Here is a 16,764-nt window from a genome sequence, read left to right as displayed (position 1 = left end):
CTTCAGCAGCTTGCAATAGCCCTTTCGTCTGTGGACCTGTTCACTTGTTGAGCTCACCTGTGCTCTTGGCCTTGTTGACATCGCGAGGCACTCAGTTAAAGTACACAGTCTCCAGAAGCTCCATACCTCCACTCGTTCCGTTTGGGGCTGGATCATTCCTTTCAATGGATTCTAATTCTTGCATTGTGAGAAGCTATGGATAATCTTGCTTCACCTTCTCTATGCTATCCTTAAATGACAAACTCTACATCTCCCTTCAGCCATCTCTCTTCCAAAACAAGGACTCTTCCTCTGTTGCCTCCCTCCTCATACAGAAGTACTTCTACAGGTCGCTTGCCACCTTCTCTGTATCTTTTCTCCTCTTCACCTGCCTTTTTTCAGGTAGAGGAACCCAGAAGGTCTCCAAACGGGATTGCTCCAAGGATTTCTGCAGTGCAAAATACTGATTTTTAGCTTTGCTGTCTCATATCTCCCAGTATGACCCTTCAGTTTTGACCAGTACTCATGAAAACCACCATTTATTCCTGACCTCCTTCAGTGTGAAAGGAACATCTTTCTTATCCTATGGTCGCTTAGTTATATTAAGAGCTTTCAGTGAGGGATGTGGTCACATTTATTTTTGGCAAAATCCCACAGGACTTTAGCAAGGGAACCCACACTGAGGCATGTGATCACTGTTGTCCCCTTGAAGAAATGTTGCTAGCCCCATTGTATCATATTTGATCAACTGGGTTTAATTCTCATCTGTAATCTCTTAGAAGCAAGGAAGTGCAAACACCTTCCTGGAGTTAGAGAAGAGCAAGCAAGCCAGCACACTAACCCTATGACTTGAGGACTCCAGGCGTTAGTCCCTCAGTTTACTGGTGCAAGAATCACTCTGAATCTCTATTACAAAGGGTATCCTCCTCTCAGAGTCCCAAACTCAATAATCAGAGTCAGACATTTCTCCCTTCCAGGGCTGATCCCAATTTTCTCTCCAAGCCAGTGTGTCAGCCCTTAGCAGTGCCATCTCTCTAATACACTGCAGTCCACCTGAAGATGGAAGATAACCAGATAACTCTGGTCAACCTTGAGAAAGGCTTGGACAACCCAGCTTTCAGCTCCCAGGTAAATCTCCCTGTCCCCTCTTGTCTGGGCACAGGAAGCTGCTTAGGGTACCCTGCCTAATGATGTTTTTCAGGGGGAGGAGGGGCTCCGTGAAGAACCTGATGATCCATATGGGAAGACCAAGGAGGAGAGGGGAAGAGAAGGGAAAGGCAGATACTCCTCTTACTGGAGGTAAAATCTCCCCTGGAGATGCACACAGCACTTTGCATGTAGGATATTTCCAGTCGTCATAGTGAGCTCTTGTACTGTCAAACCTGGACTGCAAGTAGCTGATTTGGGAGCAGTGTATGGTCATGCTGTATAGACAAGGTAGGATATATGGTTTTGTAAGGCAGCGGTGGTAAGTCTCTGTCCCCATAGCAGTATAGCCACCTAGAGCAAGCCTCTTAATGTGCCCTGCATTCTGGGGTGTACAGGGAGGTCTCCCCTGCGATAACAGGCCAGCTTTCTCCTCTTGGAGCAGGCAGTATAGCTACTAGAGGCCAAGGCACACCTGCACTGCCATACCGCTGCTGCAAATGCTGTCTAGGACGCAAGCTGATGATGATGGTCATGATACAGCTCTGGTAGTTTTGGTCATGGAGCCTGGATCCAACTTCTGGGCCTCTCACATCTCTGCTGCTTTCTCAGGAAGGCCGTGCACCCGGCATCCAAGGCAAAGCATTTCTGTAAGGCTCATGCCAAGGCAATACGGAAGGTCATCTTGGGAGTCCTTTGTGTAGGTGAGGTCTCCTCAATGCTGAGGCCCCGTTTCCATAGCCTTTGGCTAGTCATGCTCCCAACCTCCAAGCACTGGGGAGCATCTCCCTTGAGGTTGTATCTGTTCTCATCAGCCCCAATATCTGCTTCTTTCTCCCCTCATCACTCATGTCCTATAAGGGCTACCTGCACCCCACTGTCCTTTTCCCTTTTCTCCCCCTACCCAGGGGGTTTGCTGTTCCTCTTCTGCTCACTCTGTGTGCCCCCAAACAGTAGAGATGCTGTCACTGATGAGTCCCAGAGCCAGGCTGCTGGGGTGGTGCTCCCTAAGGTCTCCCCACACAATAGGAGCCCTAAGGGAGGCCATGGAATGAGGGTTGAGAGAACTGCACCTCAACATTGGGCCCAGTTAGTATTATGATCCCATGATCCTATGGTCCTGCCGTTGCTGACTCTCAACATACCTTCCCCAGCCTACCTGTGCTACTTTGCTGCAGCCTGTTGGCTCAACTTCCAGCGAGCCCTCGCCTTGGTTGTTATGACTGCTCTGGTTGTCTTCTTCATGTGCTGGAGTCTCTTCCAGAAGCACTGTGGGGCAAAGGTATTGCAGCTCCTCAGACCCTGTCGGAAATGCTTCCAAAAGTCCTGGCCGTGGCTGAAATGGTGAGTCAGGAAGAGACAGGGCCACATCCCTCCTAAGGCCTGGATCCACGCTCACCTGGCTTCCCAGCCAGAGCTGGACTGGCATGACTGACAGCTGTTGGTGTTGGGCACTTGTCCTCGTACTGTGCAGGCACCTTGTGAATGATGAGGCATGGCCCAGCTGGGGGGCAACACTAAAAGCTGTGGCAAAAATGGCTTACTGCCACCCCTCTACCTCAGTAGTGAACTCCATTATGGGAAGTTCAGCCAAATAGCAAGTGCGATGGCAATTTGCATCCCGCATTTATGTCTGAGCCCCAGGTTTCATTAGATGCGTGGCCCTTATGGTGGCATCTCCTGGACAATTAGCTCCTGAGCTTGTCTGTGTCTGCTCCCCATGGTGACATCCTCTGTGACACAGCCTGGGATTTCCTTTGCAGGCTGCTGTGTGTGGTCCTCCTGGGCGGTCTGGTTGCATGGCTGGTTTTGGACACCTCCAGAAATCCGGAACAGCTTGTCTCATTTGCTGGTCTCTGCTTTTTGGTTCTGTTCCTGTTTGCCTGCTCAAAGCACCACAGCGCAGTAAGCATTTCAGATGTGGCTTAGCCATTGCTCCCCTCACTGGGTGTAACCACTCAGCAGTGAAAGCTGAGGAGGAAGTAGCCTACTGGCATCCTCTGACCACCCATCACTGAGGCAGAGGAGAACCCCGTGGACTCCTGAAAGGAAGCAGAGGGGCCAGCAGGGCACCTGGGCAGAGCTAGGAGCTGACAGACTGGGGAACAGAGACCAGGGTGAATGGCTGGAATCCCAAAGCCATCGCTCTGCTCTCCTTTTCACTGCTCATCTCAGGGCTCCCTCTTGGTACCTCCATCCTGTTTTGCTGCACATCCTTCATCCCTTCAGACCCAGCACCACGCTCTCTCATGGGTTTCAGGCAGGTGGAGGAACACTCTGAATGGCTTGGGCAGAAGCAATTGAAATGAAGTTTCATTGACTTCCAACTCAACCCACTTAAATGTTTAGGGCAATCTCTCTATCCCCTTCCTCCAAACAGTTAGTAAAGAGCAAACTTTGCTCTAGGGAATGTGTAATACTAGTCAGACAACTAGAAAATCTCTGTGTTCTTCTCCTAGGTAGGCCTGTTAGGTTATATTCCATCAGCCATTTCCTGAGTCCCAACGCCTCATTTTCTCCTTCCTCTATCAGCAACCTGTGCTTGCAGGTTTCTGTAACACTTTCTTTAGAAACATTCCTGTGACCATCACTCAGGGCACAATGTGCTGATGTCTGTGATGTGCAATTGTTGACAGAGGCAGGAGACTGGAGAGGGAAGTCTGTAGGCTCTGCTAACATCTGAGTCCCCATTCTGCTCTTGGTCTCAGGTGTCCTGGAGAGCAGTTTTCTGGGGCCTTGTCCTGGAATTTTTACTTGGGCTCTTCATCCTCCGAACAACCCCTGGCATCCAAGCATTCCAGTGGCTGGGTGACCAGATCCAGGTACTGTCTGCTCAACACATCCTGTGCTTGTGCCCTCCAAGTAGCTCCCCTAGGATCAGCAAGAAAAGCCAAGAGTGGCATTGGGTTGAGAAGCTGCAGGGACTTCACACTCACAAAGGTTTTTATTTGGAAGTGGAGAAAAGCCCGCTCTTTTCTGCTTTTGTACAGCATCCTGGGTCCTTTGGTGCAGTGTCCATTGTGGGCTGGAGCAGTGCCCCATGGCTCAGAGACAGCCCACTAATATCCTCAGTTTAGGTTTCACAGGGTCATTCATTATCTGTTGGGGCAATGAATTGAGCTGAGGGGTTGAGGTGGGAGAACAGTTGCCTACTAAGTAGAAGTGAGACATTGGGAAAAGAGTTAATAGGGATAGCTGTCCTACCGTGTAATATCTCCACTTGCAGTTCTTCCTGAATTACACTACAGCTGGCTCCAGCTTCGTCTTTGGGAACACGCTCATTGGAGAAATCTTTGCCTTTCAGGTCAGCTTGAGGAATGGGATATAGGGAGGGAGAGGAGAGCCTGGTTTTCTTCCAGTTTGGGTATTTGAAGAGCATGGAGCTGAATGCAACTATGGTTGCTAGACCAGATCTCAAATAGCTCCAGGACAGGTCTCCTTCAGCCTTGTACCCACCCACGGATCTCCTCGGTGCCCTGGGGAATTTGCTCTGAGAACTGATCCCCATCATCCCTGCCAGGCATGACCAGTGCTGTGGTGCTTGGAGTGCATGGGTTGGCCCATGTCCAGTGCTACTATGCAACACCACAGCGTGGTCAGCTCAAGGAGTGGGGAGCCCTGGTCCCTAAGTGTACTTAGATGTGCTGCTCAACTCCTCTTTAATCCTGTGCCCTGGTGCCTTGCCTGCAGACTCTGCCCATCATTGTTTTCTTCAGCTGTGTCATGTCCATCCTCTACTACCTCGGCATCATGCAGTGGCTCATTCTCAAGGTAGGGCCTCACACCAGACTTTGATATGATGATTGAAAAAAGGACCTGCAGAATGTCCCATGAAAATTGGGATGATACTAATCTGGGGTGATTTGTCCTCCTAAAATGATAGAAACACAATCCCTCTTTCTTTCACGTCTTCCTGAGAAAACCAAGCCCTTGGGTTGATGTTGCTTGTGGTCTGTGGGCCTTGATGTTGTTATGTGCTCTGGGAACACTTCCCAAGATCACCTCTGTGCAGCTTGGGGAGGGCAGGTTGGAGAGCTGGATGCTGCCCACTCTGCAGGGGAGCACAGCAGAGGTGACAGGAGCCTTTTTGAAGCTGGTGGCCTTGTCTTTCCCCAGATCTCCTGGGTGCTTCAGGTCTCGATGGGTACCACTGCCACTGAGACCCTGAGTGTGGCAGGAAACATTTTTGTGGGACAGGTAAGCAACCTGGGGAGGAGATCTAGTTCCTCAGCCCTTGCACTAAACCTGCCACAGAGAAAGCATCTTCTCCTCCCTTCCCCGAAGACCTGCAGCCCTGTGTGGCCTTGCCTTGAGGACGGCAGAGGTTTTCTGTCTTGCAGACTGAATCCCCGCTGCTCATCCGCCCATACCTTGCAGACATGACGAGTTCGGAAATCCATGCTGTGATGACTGGTGGCTTTTCCACCATAGCAGGCAGTGTGATGGGAGCCTACATTTCTTTTGGGGTGAGTGCATGAGTAGGTGTGTGTCACATGCTCCCTACGTGGGAGCCCTGGTACACAAGAACCACCCAAAACTTGCTAGGGAGACCCCCTTCAGGTGCCCAGTAGTCCCCTTCAGTGAGCATGGTGAAGGCAGAGTGCATCCATGTCCAGCCTCCTCTTCACTGGTCTGGCAAAAAATGGGGCACCCTACTGCATCAAATGAACTGCAATGGGACCCTCCTTGTGTGTCCTTGTACAGAGACCTGCACAAATCTTTTAATTGAATCACACAATAATTTAACCTGGAAGGACTCAGGACCCTCTGATCCATCTTCTGCCCAGAGCAGGGCTGGTGGCAAAGCCTGACCAGGGTAGTAAGGGCCTTGTCTAGTTTGGTAGTGAAAATCCCCATGGATGGAGATTTCCTCCAGCACTCTGGTACATTGCATGGCTGTCCCAGTCATGGAGAACATATTTGCATTATGTCCAGCTGGAATTTCCCTACTGTAATGTGTACCATTGCCTCTACTCCTTTCACTAGGCACCTCCAAGAAGCATCCATCTGTCTTCTCCATAGCCCACTTTTAGGTAGTTGGAAATACCAGTTAGGATCCCCCTCCCCTCAGTCTTCTCTTCTCCCAGCTAAAAAAGTCCAGCTCCTTCAGCATCTACTTGAAGGTCCTGTGCCCTGACCATCTTGGGGATCCTTTGCTGGACTCTCTCCAGTTCATCAGTCTCTCAAAACTGGGCACAGTATCCTGATGTGGCCTCATCAGTGCTCTGTAATGAGGAATAATGCTTCCCCTCAACCTGCTGGCAGGGATCCTTCTAATTAAACATTAGTTAGTCTCTAAACATAAAGCTAAGGGTGAAAGATCAGGGAAATAAGAAATAATCACCCAGAGGTCAGAGGAGGAGTGAGAAGAGGCGATTACTGTAAGGCTCCACTCCTGCTGGAAGCTTGGCTGCTCGTCAGCAGGTAAAGGTTCACAAAGTTGCACAAACTATTGCTCTGATACTGATAAAAAGGGACAAGGAAGGAACAGGAATAATCAAGATGAGGTCAAACAGCAAGAGAGATTAATGTCTCCAGGGACATGATAGTTATGGCTCCAGCAACACTTCCATCCAGGCAAGTTGCCCTAAGCATTGTGTATAGGCAAGACAGGGAAAAAGAGAGACATTATGCCACTCTGATGAGCCAGCTGAGCAAACAGAGAGCCCTGAACTGCTCCAAGCATTGCTCACCCATGCCAGCCCTGTGCTAGGGGCACCCCAGGGTGGCACATCGTGCAGCACAGCCTTGCACAGAGATGCCAGGTCTGAGTGCATGGTCTGCACGTTGCAGATAGACGCAGCGTCGCTGATTGCAGCCTCCGTGATGGCTGCACCCTGCGCTCTCGCCATGTCCAAACTTGTCTACCCTGAAGTTGAAGAGTCCAAGTTCAAGGGCAAAGAAAACATCCGCCTTTCCTGTGGGTGAGTGGGGGCAGAGGGATGAAGGAGTGGGACTGCACTTTTCCAGCCAGACCAGGGAACCTGTGGGGACAATTTGGGGGTAGGTGCAAGTATCATGAGGAACTCAAGGTTGGGAGAGCCTGTGTGATGTGTGGACAGTGTGGTACATCCAGGGACCAAGAGCTGATCTTGAGTGGAGGATGCTTGGCCATATGAGCCCATCAGGCTCTTTTCCCTTGCAGGGAGGAGCGGAACATCCTGGAAGCTGCTGGCAATGGGGCTGCTGCCTCCGTGGGGCTTGTGGCTAACATCGCAGCCAACCTCATTGCTTTCTTGGCAGTGCTGGAGTTTATCAATGCCACATTGCGCTGGTTTGGGGAGATGGTGGACATCGAGGGGCTCTCCTTCCAGGTATCTACTGCTGGCCTGAAGGCAGCTCATGGTCCTCACCCTGCCAGATCCCCCATCCACGGTGTCCCTCCATCCCCACTGCTGCCCACTGCCTCAGTAGACTGCTGAGACCCTTTCTTGGTCAACTTTCACCTTGTTGAGTGCTACAGGTGAAATCCTGGCTACAGGTGCCCACGCTGGTAGTTAATGCAGATGGTCAGCTGTTAATGGTCAGAGTTAATTCCTTCTGGGATGCTCTTCCCAGGTGATCTGCTCCTATGTCCTCATGCCAGTGGCCTTTCTCATGGGGGCAGACTGGGCAGACTCGCCGCTGGTGGCTGAGCTCTTGGGGATCAAGATCTTCTTGAACGAGTTTGTGGCATACCAGCAGCTGGCCACGTACAAGAAGAACCGACTGTCAGGCCTGGAAGAGTGGGATGGGACCCGGAAGCAATGGATATCTGTGAGAGGCACCTGCCATCCTGTCGGGCACAGGGTGGGAATGGTGCCTAGTGAAATGGGCACAAATGGATGATGGTGTTGGGATGGGAGGACAGCTCTGGCCAGCTAGACTTGAATGTCCAGCTCACTTGGTGGGCACATGGTCATCTGAAGCAGTCAGTGAAGTCCTTTTCCATTTCTCCTGCTCTCCAGTGGGGCATATCATGGTGTTATAGGGTCTTGCCATACCCGTTCTGTTCTCAGCCTAGCCTGTTCCACAGGCAGGCAGCCCACCACCTGCCTCCTTGCTCCCAGAAAAGTCTGGAGGAGAAAAGGCAAGGTTGGGGGGGGGGTCATCTCCATCCTGCCCAACTGGGCTGGGAGCTACATCACAGTGCTCATCTCTGGGTGCTGTGGGCCTACTGGGGCTGTTCCTGTGCTGAGGTGACCATCCCTTGCTGCTGTGTCCTGCAGGAGCGAGCTGAGAGCATCACCACCTTTGCACTCTGTGGATTTGCCAACCTCAGCTCCATCGGGATCATGCTGGGAGGCCTGAGTGAGTACAACCCACATCTAGAGTCCCTGAGTGCAACCAGTGTTCAGGGTCCCTGAGCATGGGGCAGTGGGATCCCAGGCCTAGGGAGCACACAGTCAGCTGTGGTAGGAGGCATTTGCCATCTGTGAGCCACTGTGTCCATCTCTGCCAGCACACAGAAAAAAATGGGACTCTCATGAGGTGGTAAGGGTGATTTTTGCACCTCACTCAAAGGTGAGGGCCATGGCACAACCCACCAGTCCAGGTGCTACCAAGTCATAGGGACAAAGGGCAGCACAATCAATGCCGACAGCACTGGATCAAACACCGATGGGTGCAGGATGCACAGTGTTCTGCCAGCACCCACCTCCACCAGTGCTGGCAGACAGCATGTCAGTCCCTGGTGGAAAGATTGTGATGTCTCCAAGGCACCATGTTAGAGAAGCAGTTCCCAGGACAGAGCTTCACATGGCAGAGGGAACCCAGGGATGCATCCCCTTTTGCAGCTGCTCCTAACCTAGGGCAGAGTGAGGGCAAGGGTCCAGCTGAGCCCAGTCTCTGCTTTGCCCGCAGCCTCCATGGTACCCCAGCGCAAGGGTGACTTTGCCTCCATAGTGCTGCGAGCCCTGCTCACCGGCATCTGCGTCTCCATGCTCAACGCTTGCCTAGCAGGTAGGTCCTTGCTCACTGCAGTGCAGCCCCAGAGGGCAGCTGAGAGTCAAGAAAGGGCTGGGAAGGGGCATGCAGAAGGGTGAAACCCCCTGTAAATGCATGTGACAGGATGGGGATGGCTGGCCTGCCCTTCCCATGGCCCTGCTAGGGCTTCCAAAACCCCTTGCTAGAGCTTCCAAAAGCCCCTGCTCTCCTCACAGCTCTGCCAGGGCTTCCCAGATGCCCCTTTGCTTCCCCCCTAGCTCTGCAGGGGTCCCTCACCCTCACCAGGGCTGAGATCAGGGTATTTTGAGGGTGGGTTCTGTGGCACTGCAAGGAGCTCCTTGGGGCCACAGCTGCAGCTGCTTGTGGGGGGTGTAGGGGATGTGCAAGCCAAGTCCAGGTACAGGATTTGCAAGCATGGTCCGAGAGCCCCAACCACAAGGTCCTGTCCCCCAGGCCTCCTTTACGTGCCAACAGAGATGAGTGACTGCGTGACGTTCCTCAGCAACACCAACTTCAGCTCCACCAGCTATGCCATATACACATGCTGCAAGCAGCTCTTTGCCAGGTGGGTGCATGGCCAGGCCACAGGAGGCATATGCTGTATGACCCTATCTACGGATCCACATGTGTCAGGGTCACAGCCACAGCTAGATGGTGGACCTTACAGCTTGTCCAGGCATTCCATCTTCTTCACCCTCACACCCTACAACTCTGTGCCACAGCATGGCTGGCACCCAGCAATGTGGCTCTCCTGCTGGGAAGACATGATGAATGGGCAGCCTGGATAAGGATTCAAATACTTGGCTTCAAGGTGGCAGGTGAAGAAGGGGGGCAGCTTGCCCTGACTATGTCTCTCTTCTCTTCCAGCTCATTGCTTGAGGAGAATGGGAACCTTTCCTTCACGGGTCCCTGGGCAGGGGTGGAGGAGACCATGCCATGCCTAATCCAGTGCTGTGGACACTACAACCACACAGCATGTGCAGACTGAGCCTAGCCTTGTTGCAGCACCGAAAGGTGCAGGCAGATGCCTGCTCTGTGGTAAAAGGCCTGCAAACACCAGGATCTGCCAGGCCTATACCCAAAGGCAAAAAAATCCCCAGCACAGACCCACGCAGCTGTACTTCTCTCCTCTGCCCCGGTGATGCCACCTAGTACTGTGAGCCTTGCAACCCACGCTGAGGTATTGGCCTTGCAGATGGGGAGGACAACTCCCTAATAAATGAGGAAAATCACCATGCACTCACCATGAGCCCTCTGTGTTGCTCTCTGGCACTCAACCGCGCTTTCCTGTAGGGGACAGGGTGTGGGATGCTTTGCTCAGGCTGTACTCTGCAACTGGAGCTCCCTGCAGCTGATGTTTGCTGCAGATCTTGCGAGATGACCCTCTGCCAGATGCCACCTCCAGGAACTGGTTCCACCCACCTTCTTCTCCCCAAGGGGTGAGGATAAGGATAGAGCCCCATCCTTCCCCAAACGCAAGCCACACCAACTTGCCCCATTTGGGTGCCACAGAGGTGGCCCTAGACCCCCAGCAGGGAGCTGTGGCATCTTTTCTGTACAGACCACAGCAGAGGGAAACAGGCCAGTCCTTCTTGCTTTATTGCACTCGAGCACAGCCGTTTGCCACTGCGGCCACATATGTACATCGTTATTTTACAATGACCTGACAGCAAGCACCAGGGCCCCAGAACATGCCGTACTCCCGACCTGATGCATTCCCTCCTCTGCTGGAAGCCACATTTGGGATGGAACATCAATGCCCTCATGACTCTTACAGGGTGGTATCACATACCAAACCCCATTCTCCAGAGCCCTGAAAATGTGAGGCTCTACAGTGAGACAGGAGCAGGTAGATCTGGGACAAGAGCTCTTGGCAAGTGTCACTGCAGCAAACGCTGCCAGTTGCCACATTCTGCTGGCTATTGTGCACCTTGACGAGCTAATGGGTTTGACGGAGGCTTGATTCAATTCAGGGCACTTTACTTTCCAGCCTGAGCACCACTGCCCATCCATTGCTGCCTCCTGCCATGGCCAGAAGTCTTTAGGTCCACTTGGCACCATCCTTTGCAGGTGCACAGGGCAGACAAGCTGGCAGCAGAGCTGCTGCTTCCACTGGGGTATGACACAGGGCGGTACAGGGGTGGAACTAAGTAAGGGTGTCTGGGTGGTGTTACATGGCCGGGCAGGGTTTGCATATGGCAAACAGGCAAGGGGTGTCAAGAACTTAGTAAGCTGAAGGAGCAGGCCAAAAGGCCATATGTGGCACAGCAGCCCTCAGCATGCAGGGGAGGCCTCCCCAGCTCCTGGGTGCCCTGTGTGAGGTAGAGCAGCCTTACTGTGGCATGGCTGGCACCCACTGGCAGCACCACCAGCCCAGCCTCAGCATCCACCCCATAACAGGGCAGGATGCCCCAGGGACCTTGTGATGCTTGCCCCAGGGTGTAGGAAGAGGGTGGGAGTGCAGAGGGAGGCAAGGGAGCAAACCCCTATTGCCGTGCAGCCGCCAGCACTGGTACCACCACCAGCATCATCCCACATGACAGGTTCCCCAAACAAAAGCAGCAAAGAAGCACGAGAGCTGCAGCTTGCCACTAAAATCACCTGCAGCGATACGTGTTGCCTTTTTCCAGTGCTTTGTACAGCAAATGGGACCAGGTGGGCCCTGTTTGGGTTTGCATCCTTGACATGAAGCGCCGGCAGGGTTTGACTCGTTGTCTACAGGGAGGACACTAAGGGGGTTACGTGCAGTGGCATGTGTTGGGGGAAGACAAAGATGCTGCGAGGCAGAACAGCCTAGGCTGCCAGTCACCTTGGCAAGCGTTGGGGACACTGCCAGAAGGGGGCCTTGTAGATCAGCTTGGCACAGACAAAGCCCAAGGGAGCAGGGCTGATGGCCCCTGCCTTGAGCACACAAGGGCAAGGCACCAGCGCTGGGCTTAAGAAAGCTAAACAGACAGTCAAGAGAGGAAAGCAAGCCTCACCACACAGGGCAGCCCCACAGGCTCCACCATTGGTGGTAGCTTATGTTAAAGAGGTAATAAGACAGCAACCGTGGGCCAGCGCTGTAATGCCCACAGCTCTGCAGGCCCTGCTGTGAATCCAGCCAGGTCGCTCTTTCACTAGCACACCACAAACAACACAAATGCTACGAGCCAGAGCAGGAGCCGAAGGAAGGAGAGTGGCAACAGCGGCTGCCAACTGAGGTCTCCCCCTTCCCAATGGGGTGCGCAGGTGCACACTGCCTTCTGGCTGCTTTTGCTCAGGGCCGGAGCAGAGTCCCAGCAGAGGCGGCTCTAGCTACTGAGGGTGGCCGGTCTCTCCAGATCCGAGTTTGGAGGCTGCCTGGGCCTCCCCCAATTCTCCCGCTTTCCGGGAGCTCTTGGGGCTCACAGCAGCCTTGCGGGTGCCCTGGGGACTTGCCAGGCCCTTCTTTGGAAGCTGAGGGCTGGACTGGGCAGACTTCCTGCCCATGGAGGGGCTCTTGGAGCCCTTGGGCTTGGCTGGCTCCAGAGTCTTCAGGCCGAGGATGGTGCAGTAGTGGTTGCACTGGTGAGTAGCTGCAAATTGCTCCAACAGGGATGGGAAGCAGCTTTCCTTCAGCCCCTGGTACCTGTCAATACAGTCACACTCAGCCCTGGCTAACGCAAGACCTCCCACTTGCCTTTATTCTCCAGTGCCAGTAGCTCTTTCTTCTGGCCCACCAGCCAGGAGTGACTCGAGATAACTGGGTCCAGCCTTGCAGAGCTCCTGGACACTGGCTAGCGAAGATGGAGCCCAGCTGTGCTCACCACCGCACTGTTTCTTTTGCAATGCAAGCAGCAGAGCTACAGACTGCTTGGGCTGCTGTGAGACAGCAGCTGGAGGGTCACTTACCCTTTCAGATTGGTAGCTATCCTCACGTTGGTCATCTTCCATCCCACCCCTGTAATGAAACAGAGAACAACCGGTCTCTGCCCAGACAAGGATGCTCAGCACCAGTGTGAAAGGCAGGCCCATCGCCCCTGGAGCAGGGATGACCTGATTATGGCACAGAGGCCTAAGCTGGGGCTTTTCCTCCTCCTTTCACAAGTCACAGTGTGGGGAGGAGCTACACGAATCAGGCAGGAGATCCCATTACCTTCCATGTCAGTCACAAGGATGTTTCCATTTGTCCACTGGTAGACCCAATGCTGGAAGGTGCAGCACTTGAGCACAATCTCTGAGGTGCCCCTTGCCACCAGGCTGCCATCTCTCTCAGTGACACAGTACTGCTCGCAGGGCCCCCCCAGATCCTCCTCCACCGTGGCATAGGGGATGTTGTTAGCCGGCCGGTAAATCAGGTACAGAGGTATTATCCTGCACAGCACAACACAGTTGGAGTTGGCACCAGCTCACAAGCTCTCCCATCTCATCAAGTGGAGACTTATACCAGCCATTTGCAAGCACAGCCTTCTCTTCCACCTCTCCCACTCTGCTCCCCAAGCCAAGCTCCAGCACATCTGCCAGAGTCAGAAGTCAGCCTGCCAGTCCCTGGCACAGTTCTTCAACCTCCCACAACTTCCCTGGGTTCGACTTCCTTAACATGCCTAGGTATTGGGTTCCTCCCTTGGGCTTGATGCGCAGTAGGATGGGAGAAGAGCGCACCACCCTTTGGGATCTCCCCAGCTCCCATGGGGAAACCTCCCTATCATCCAGCTGCTTCACCCTGCTACCAGGCCAACAGAGCATCACAATACCCTACTTACTCAGGCACTGCTCCAAAATCGGGGACAGCTCGTGCCTCAGCAGCAAAGATTTTGCAGTACTCTCGACTGGAGTTCTGGATTTTACATTCCTGGGGATTCAAGCAAAAGAGTCAGAGCCTTTTCCTGCTTCACATCAGCTAGGCAGCCAGTGCCCAAACCTCCCTGGGACTCCCCACCTCACAAGGCATCCTGTGGTAGCACTACCACTCTGTTCCCTGTCCTGGCAGACGAATGACAAGTGACAGGAATCCTACAAGCAACTCTGTGCGGCTCAGGGAGAAGAGCTGAAGCCAGAAACAACAAGTACAGTGCCAGCCCTGCTGGGACAAGGCTCAGCCCATCCAGAGCATTTGAAAAGTTTAAGGAAATAAAGAAATTGGAAGCAGAGCTGAGGACTGTGGCTCATACAGACAAGGAAGGAGTGCAGGAGGAAAGCAGAGGGCACCCAGAGCCCCAGATTGCCCCACAAGAGTGGGAAGCTGCTGTGCCCACCTGGATGGTGATATCATAGTTCTTCTCGATGAGGCTGTTCTCATTCTTGGTCCCAAAGACAATGAAATTGTGCACTTTGATGACGCAGGTCCGACCAGACTCAAAGACAGGCTCCAGGCCATAAATGGCCCTGGCGCGGCAGGCTTTGCGCAGGAAGCCGGCACCCACTTCCATGTCCTCACTCACAACACGCCCGAAGAACTTATCCCCCCAGTAGCCTGAGTCAGCCAAGCCTTTTGCAAACACCATGGGCGTCATCTCGATCTCCTCACCAACTGATGGAGGGAAGAGCTGGTGAGCAGGGACACAGCAGGCATGCCTTGCCCCTGCCACTGAGCTGCCTGCATCCACGCAGCAAGAGGTGGTGGCTGCAGCAGCACTCACAGCTCATCAGCAGATTGCCCTTACCTTCAATCTCTTCCCGCAAGATAAATCCTGACAGAACTGCAGGAGACACAAGGCAGGAGAGCAGTCAGGGTCCTGTCAGGATGCCACCCAGCCCCAATGCCCATGCAATTTTATGTGAAGGGATCCCAAAAAATATGTCCTGAATCACTCATAAATTAATACGGGCAAGTCTGCCTTGGAAAGCATCTTCTGCTCTACTCAAGGCCTGGGCTTGGCATCTCAATGGGACCCCAAAAAGAGAGTACTTCTGAGTCAGAACTAACTGATGGGCACTTTGCAGAGAACAGCACCATGGTCCAACCGGATGTCACTCCCTCCTCTGCAGAGTTCAGGCCCTTCACACCCTTGCAGTGCTCTTGTCCAGGCTCAGAGTGCATCCCACAATCATTGGGTTGCCCTCTCCCTGATGCTAAACCCAGGCCACCCAGCCCAAATCTATGCCCACTCCCACCAGGCTTGCCTCTACACTGTCCCAAGGAGAACTGATCCCAAGGTGGGATTTGCTGCTCGGAGGTGGAGCACACCTTGGAGAGGCGGTATTATAGGGCTTGCAGAGTTCTCTCTCCATGACCCACCACCAAGCCTTTCCCAGGCCCCTCTGTGCCATCCCATTGTACATCCAGGTAGCTAAGAGAGCTGCCCAGGCTGCTAAGGATTTCTCACCTTCTGGGCTGAGCAGAAAATCAGTGGAGTCAGTGCCGTACTCATTGCTTATCACGCACCGGTAGACCCCACAGTCCTTCTGGGATGCCTGCACAATAGCCAAGGCTGCCTGGCCCTCGTCACCAGCACTGCAAGTAATCAAAACATCATGTCAGCCTTATCATAGGCTAGTACACTTTCATGGTCACCACAGTCTCCAGCAAATTGCAAAAGGGCTAGAAAGAAAGCAAACCCTGCTGAGAAAAGGAACTTCACTTCCCAGCTAGCCCAAGGGCATGTGGGAAGGCAGCAGGGTCCCAGCTGTTCCCCCAGCACATCATGGCATTAGGAGGTCTGCCCTGCAGTACAGAGATGCATGTCTTCACAGTAAATCCTGGCTGCAGCTGAGCTGCAACCCCACACTCATACCCAGTAAAGGAACTAGTCTCTGAGCATGGCTGAGATCAAGGCCGTACTTGGGCTACTAAATCCTTGTCTGGATAGCATCGCTGGAAGCCAAACAGGCACAGAGGTGTAAAGCTTCCTGCTACATTTCAGCCAATTCATGAGCAAGGGCAGATACTACTTCCCATCCCGCAGCCTTTCTCTCTCCAAAGGATTGGTAGAGCATGAGCTTTATATCAGCAGGCTGTTGATCTGCTCCAGTCTGTAGCACCAAGCTTTGGGCTGGCAATTCCTCTTAGCCAAAGACGATGACGAACTGCACAGGGAAGAGGTGGGAGCCTCCCCCTGAGTCTTGCTGGCTGAGCTGGCTGCATTCCCTGTTCAGACAGAAGGAAATGGTTGCTCCTCCATCTGCCCCAGTTCAAGTATCTGCTGCAGGGGACAGTTTGTGCCCCAAATGCACTTCTTTCTACCTGCTCACTATAAACGGAGCTCAGGTGACTTTCAGATGTATTAGGCAAATCCCATCCAATGTGGATGATGTTACTACACAAGTCATTGCTTGCCTAGGCTTGAGAACAAAGAGCTTTCCCTATTATATTCAAAGGAATATCCAGAACACAGTATGCCACCCAGAAGTCTGAAAATGCTCTCCAAGCACAAGGGCCATGCCAAGGGTGGAGAGGGCATGGCCGGAACTTGTTTTTCTCCATTGACACTTACCAGAGTTGCTTGTATGGATGTGCCTGCGAGGGTGCAGCAAGTAGACCCTCCAGGCACTGCCACCAGCATCACATATATCACTAGGGGTCCCAGTTTTTATCTCACACCCAGCTCTTAAACTCTGAAATGCGCACAGTACTTTCCCTGCCCTCCCCAGGCTTGGCTTCAACCTCTGCCCTCCTCAGGGCTTTGCTATTCAAAGCATCAGCCCCCAAACCACAGCCAGACTTTGGATGGAGTATCAACAGGACAAGTAGGGCAGCCATTCCACATCCAGGCAAGCCTTCCCTCCCAGGGCACTGCCATTATAGAGTTCACA

General features: G+C 53.2%; 2 protein-coding genes across 3 annotated transcripts in view; one reads left to right on the top strand and one right to left on the bottom strand.

Annotated features, from left to right (window-relative positions):
* Positions 1-1,038: 1,038 nt before the first annotated feature.
* On the top strand, positions 1,039-10,039 carry SLC28A1 (solute carrier family 28 member 1). The gene is made up of 17 exons (XM_062584054.1): positions 1,039-1,107; positions 1,181-1,278; positions 1,738-1,829; positions 2,280-2,469; positions 2,889-3,030; positions 3,834-3,947; positions 4,352-4,429; positions 4,816-4,896; positions 5,242-5,322; positions 5,466-5,591; positions 6,919-7,049; positions 7,271-7,439; positions 7,684-7,881; positions 8,334-8,415; positions 8,968-9,066; positions 9,505-9,616; positions 9,919-10,039. Exons 1-17 carry the CDS (start codon positions 1,039-1,041, stop codon positions 10,037-10,039), a joined length of 1,983 nt encoding a protein of 660 aa, XP_062440038.1.
* Positions 10,040-10,627: 588 nt separating this feature from the next.
* The window catches only part of ALPK3 (alpha kinase 3), a 34,126-nt gene continuing 27,989 nt past the window's right edge, over positions 10,628-16,764 (bottom strand). For both annotated transcript variants that reach the window (XM_062583406.1, XM_062583407.1), the window contains exons 7-13: positions 15,339-15,466; positions 14,676-14,711; positions 14,268-14,542; positions 13,776-13,864; positions 13,169-13,386; positions 12,925-12,973; positions 10,628-12,661 (exon numbers count right to left, since the gene is read on the bottom strand). In XM_062583406.1, coding sequence (XP_062439390.1) covers positions 12,349-12,661; positions 12,925-12,973; positions 13,169-13,386; positions 13,776-13,864; positions 14,268-14,542; positions 14,676-14,711; positions 15,339-15,466 — 1,108 coding nt within the window. In that variant the 3' untranslated portion in view covers positions 10,628-12,348. The remainder of the gene's footprint in view (positions 12,662-12,924; positions 12,974-13,168; positions 13,387-13,775; positions 13,865-14,267; positions 14,543-14,675; positions 14,712-15,338; positions 15,467-16,764) is intronic.

The sequence above is a fragment of the Rhea pennata genome, chromosome 10, assembly GCF_028389875.1.
Source record: "Rhea pennata isolate bPtePen1 chromosome 10, bPtePen1.pri, whole genome shotgun sequence".
Lineage (NCBI taxonomy): Eukaryota > Metazoa > Chordata > Aves > Rheiformes > Rheidae > Rhea > Rhea pennata.
Note: the sequence above shows the minus strand (reverse complement) of the source record. Positions and strands in the feature narration are given on the sequence as shown.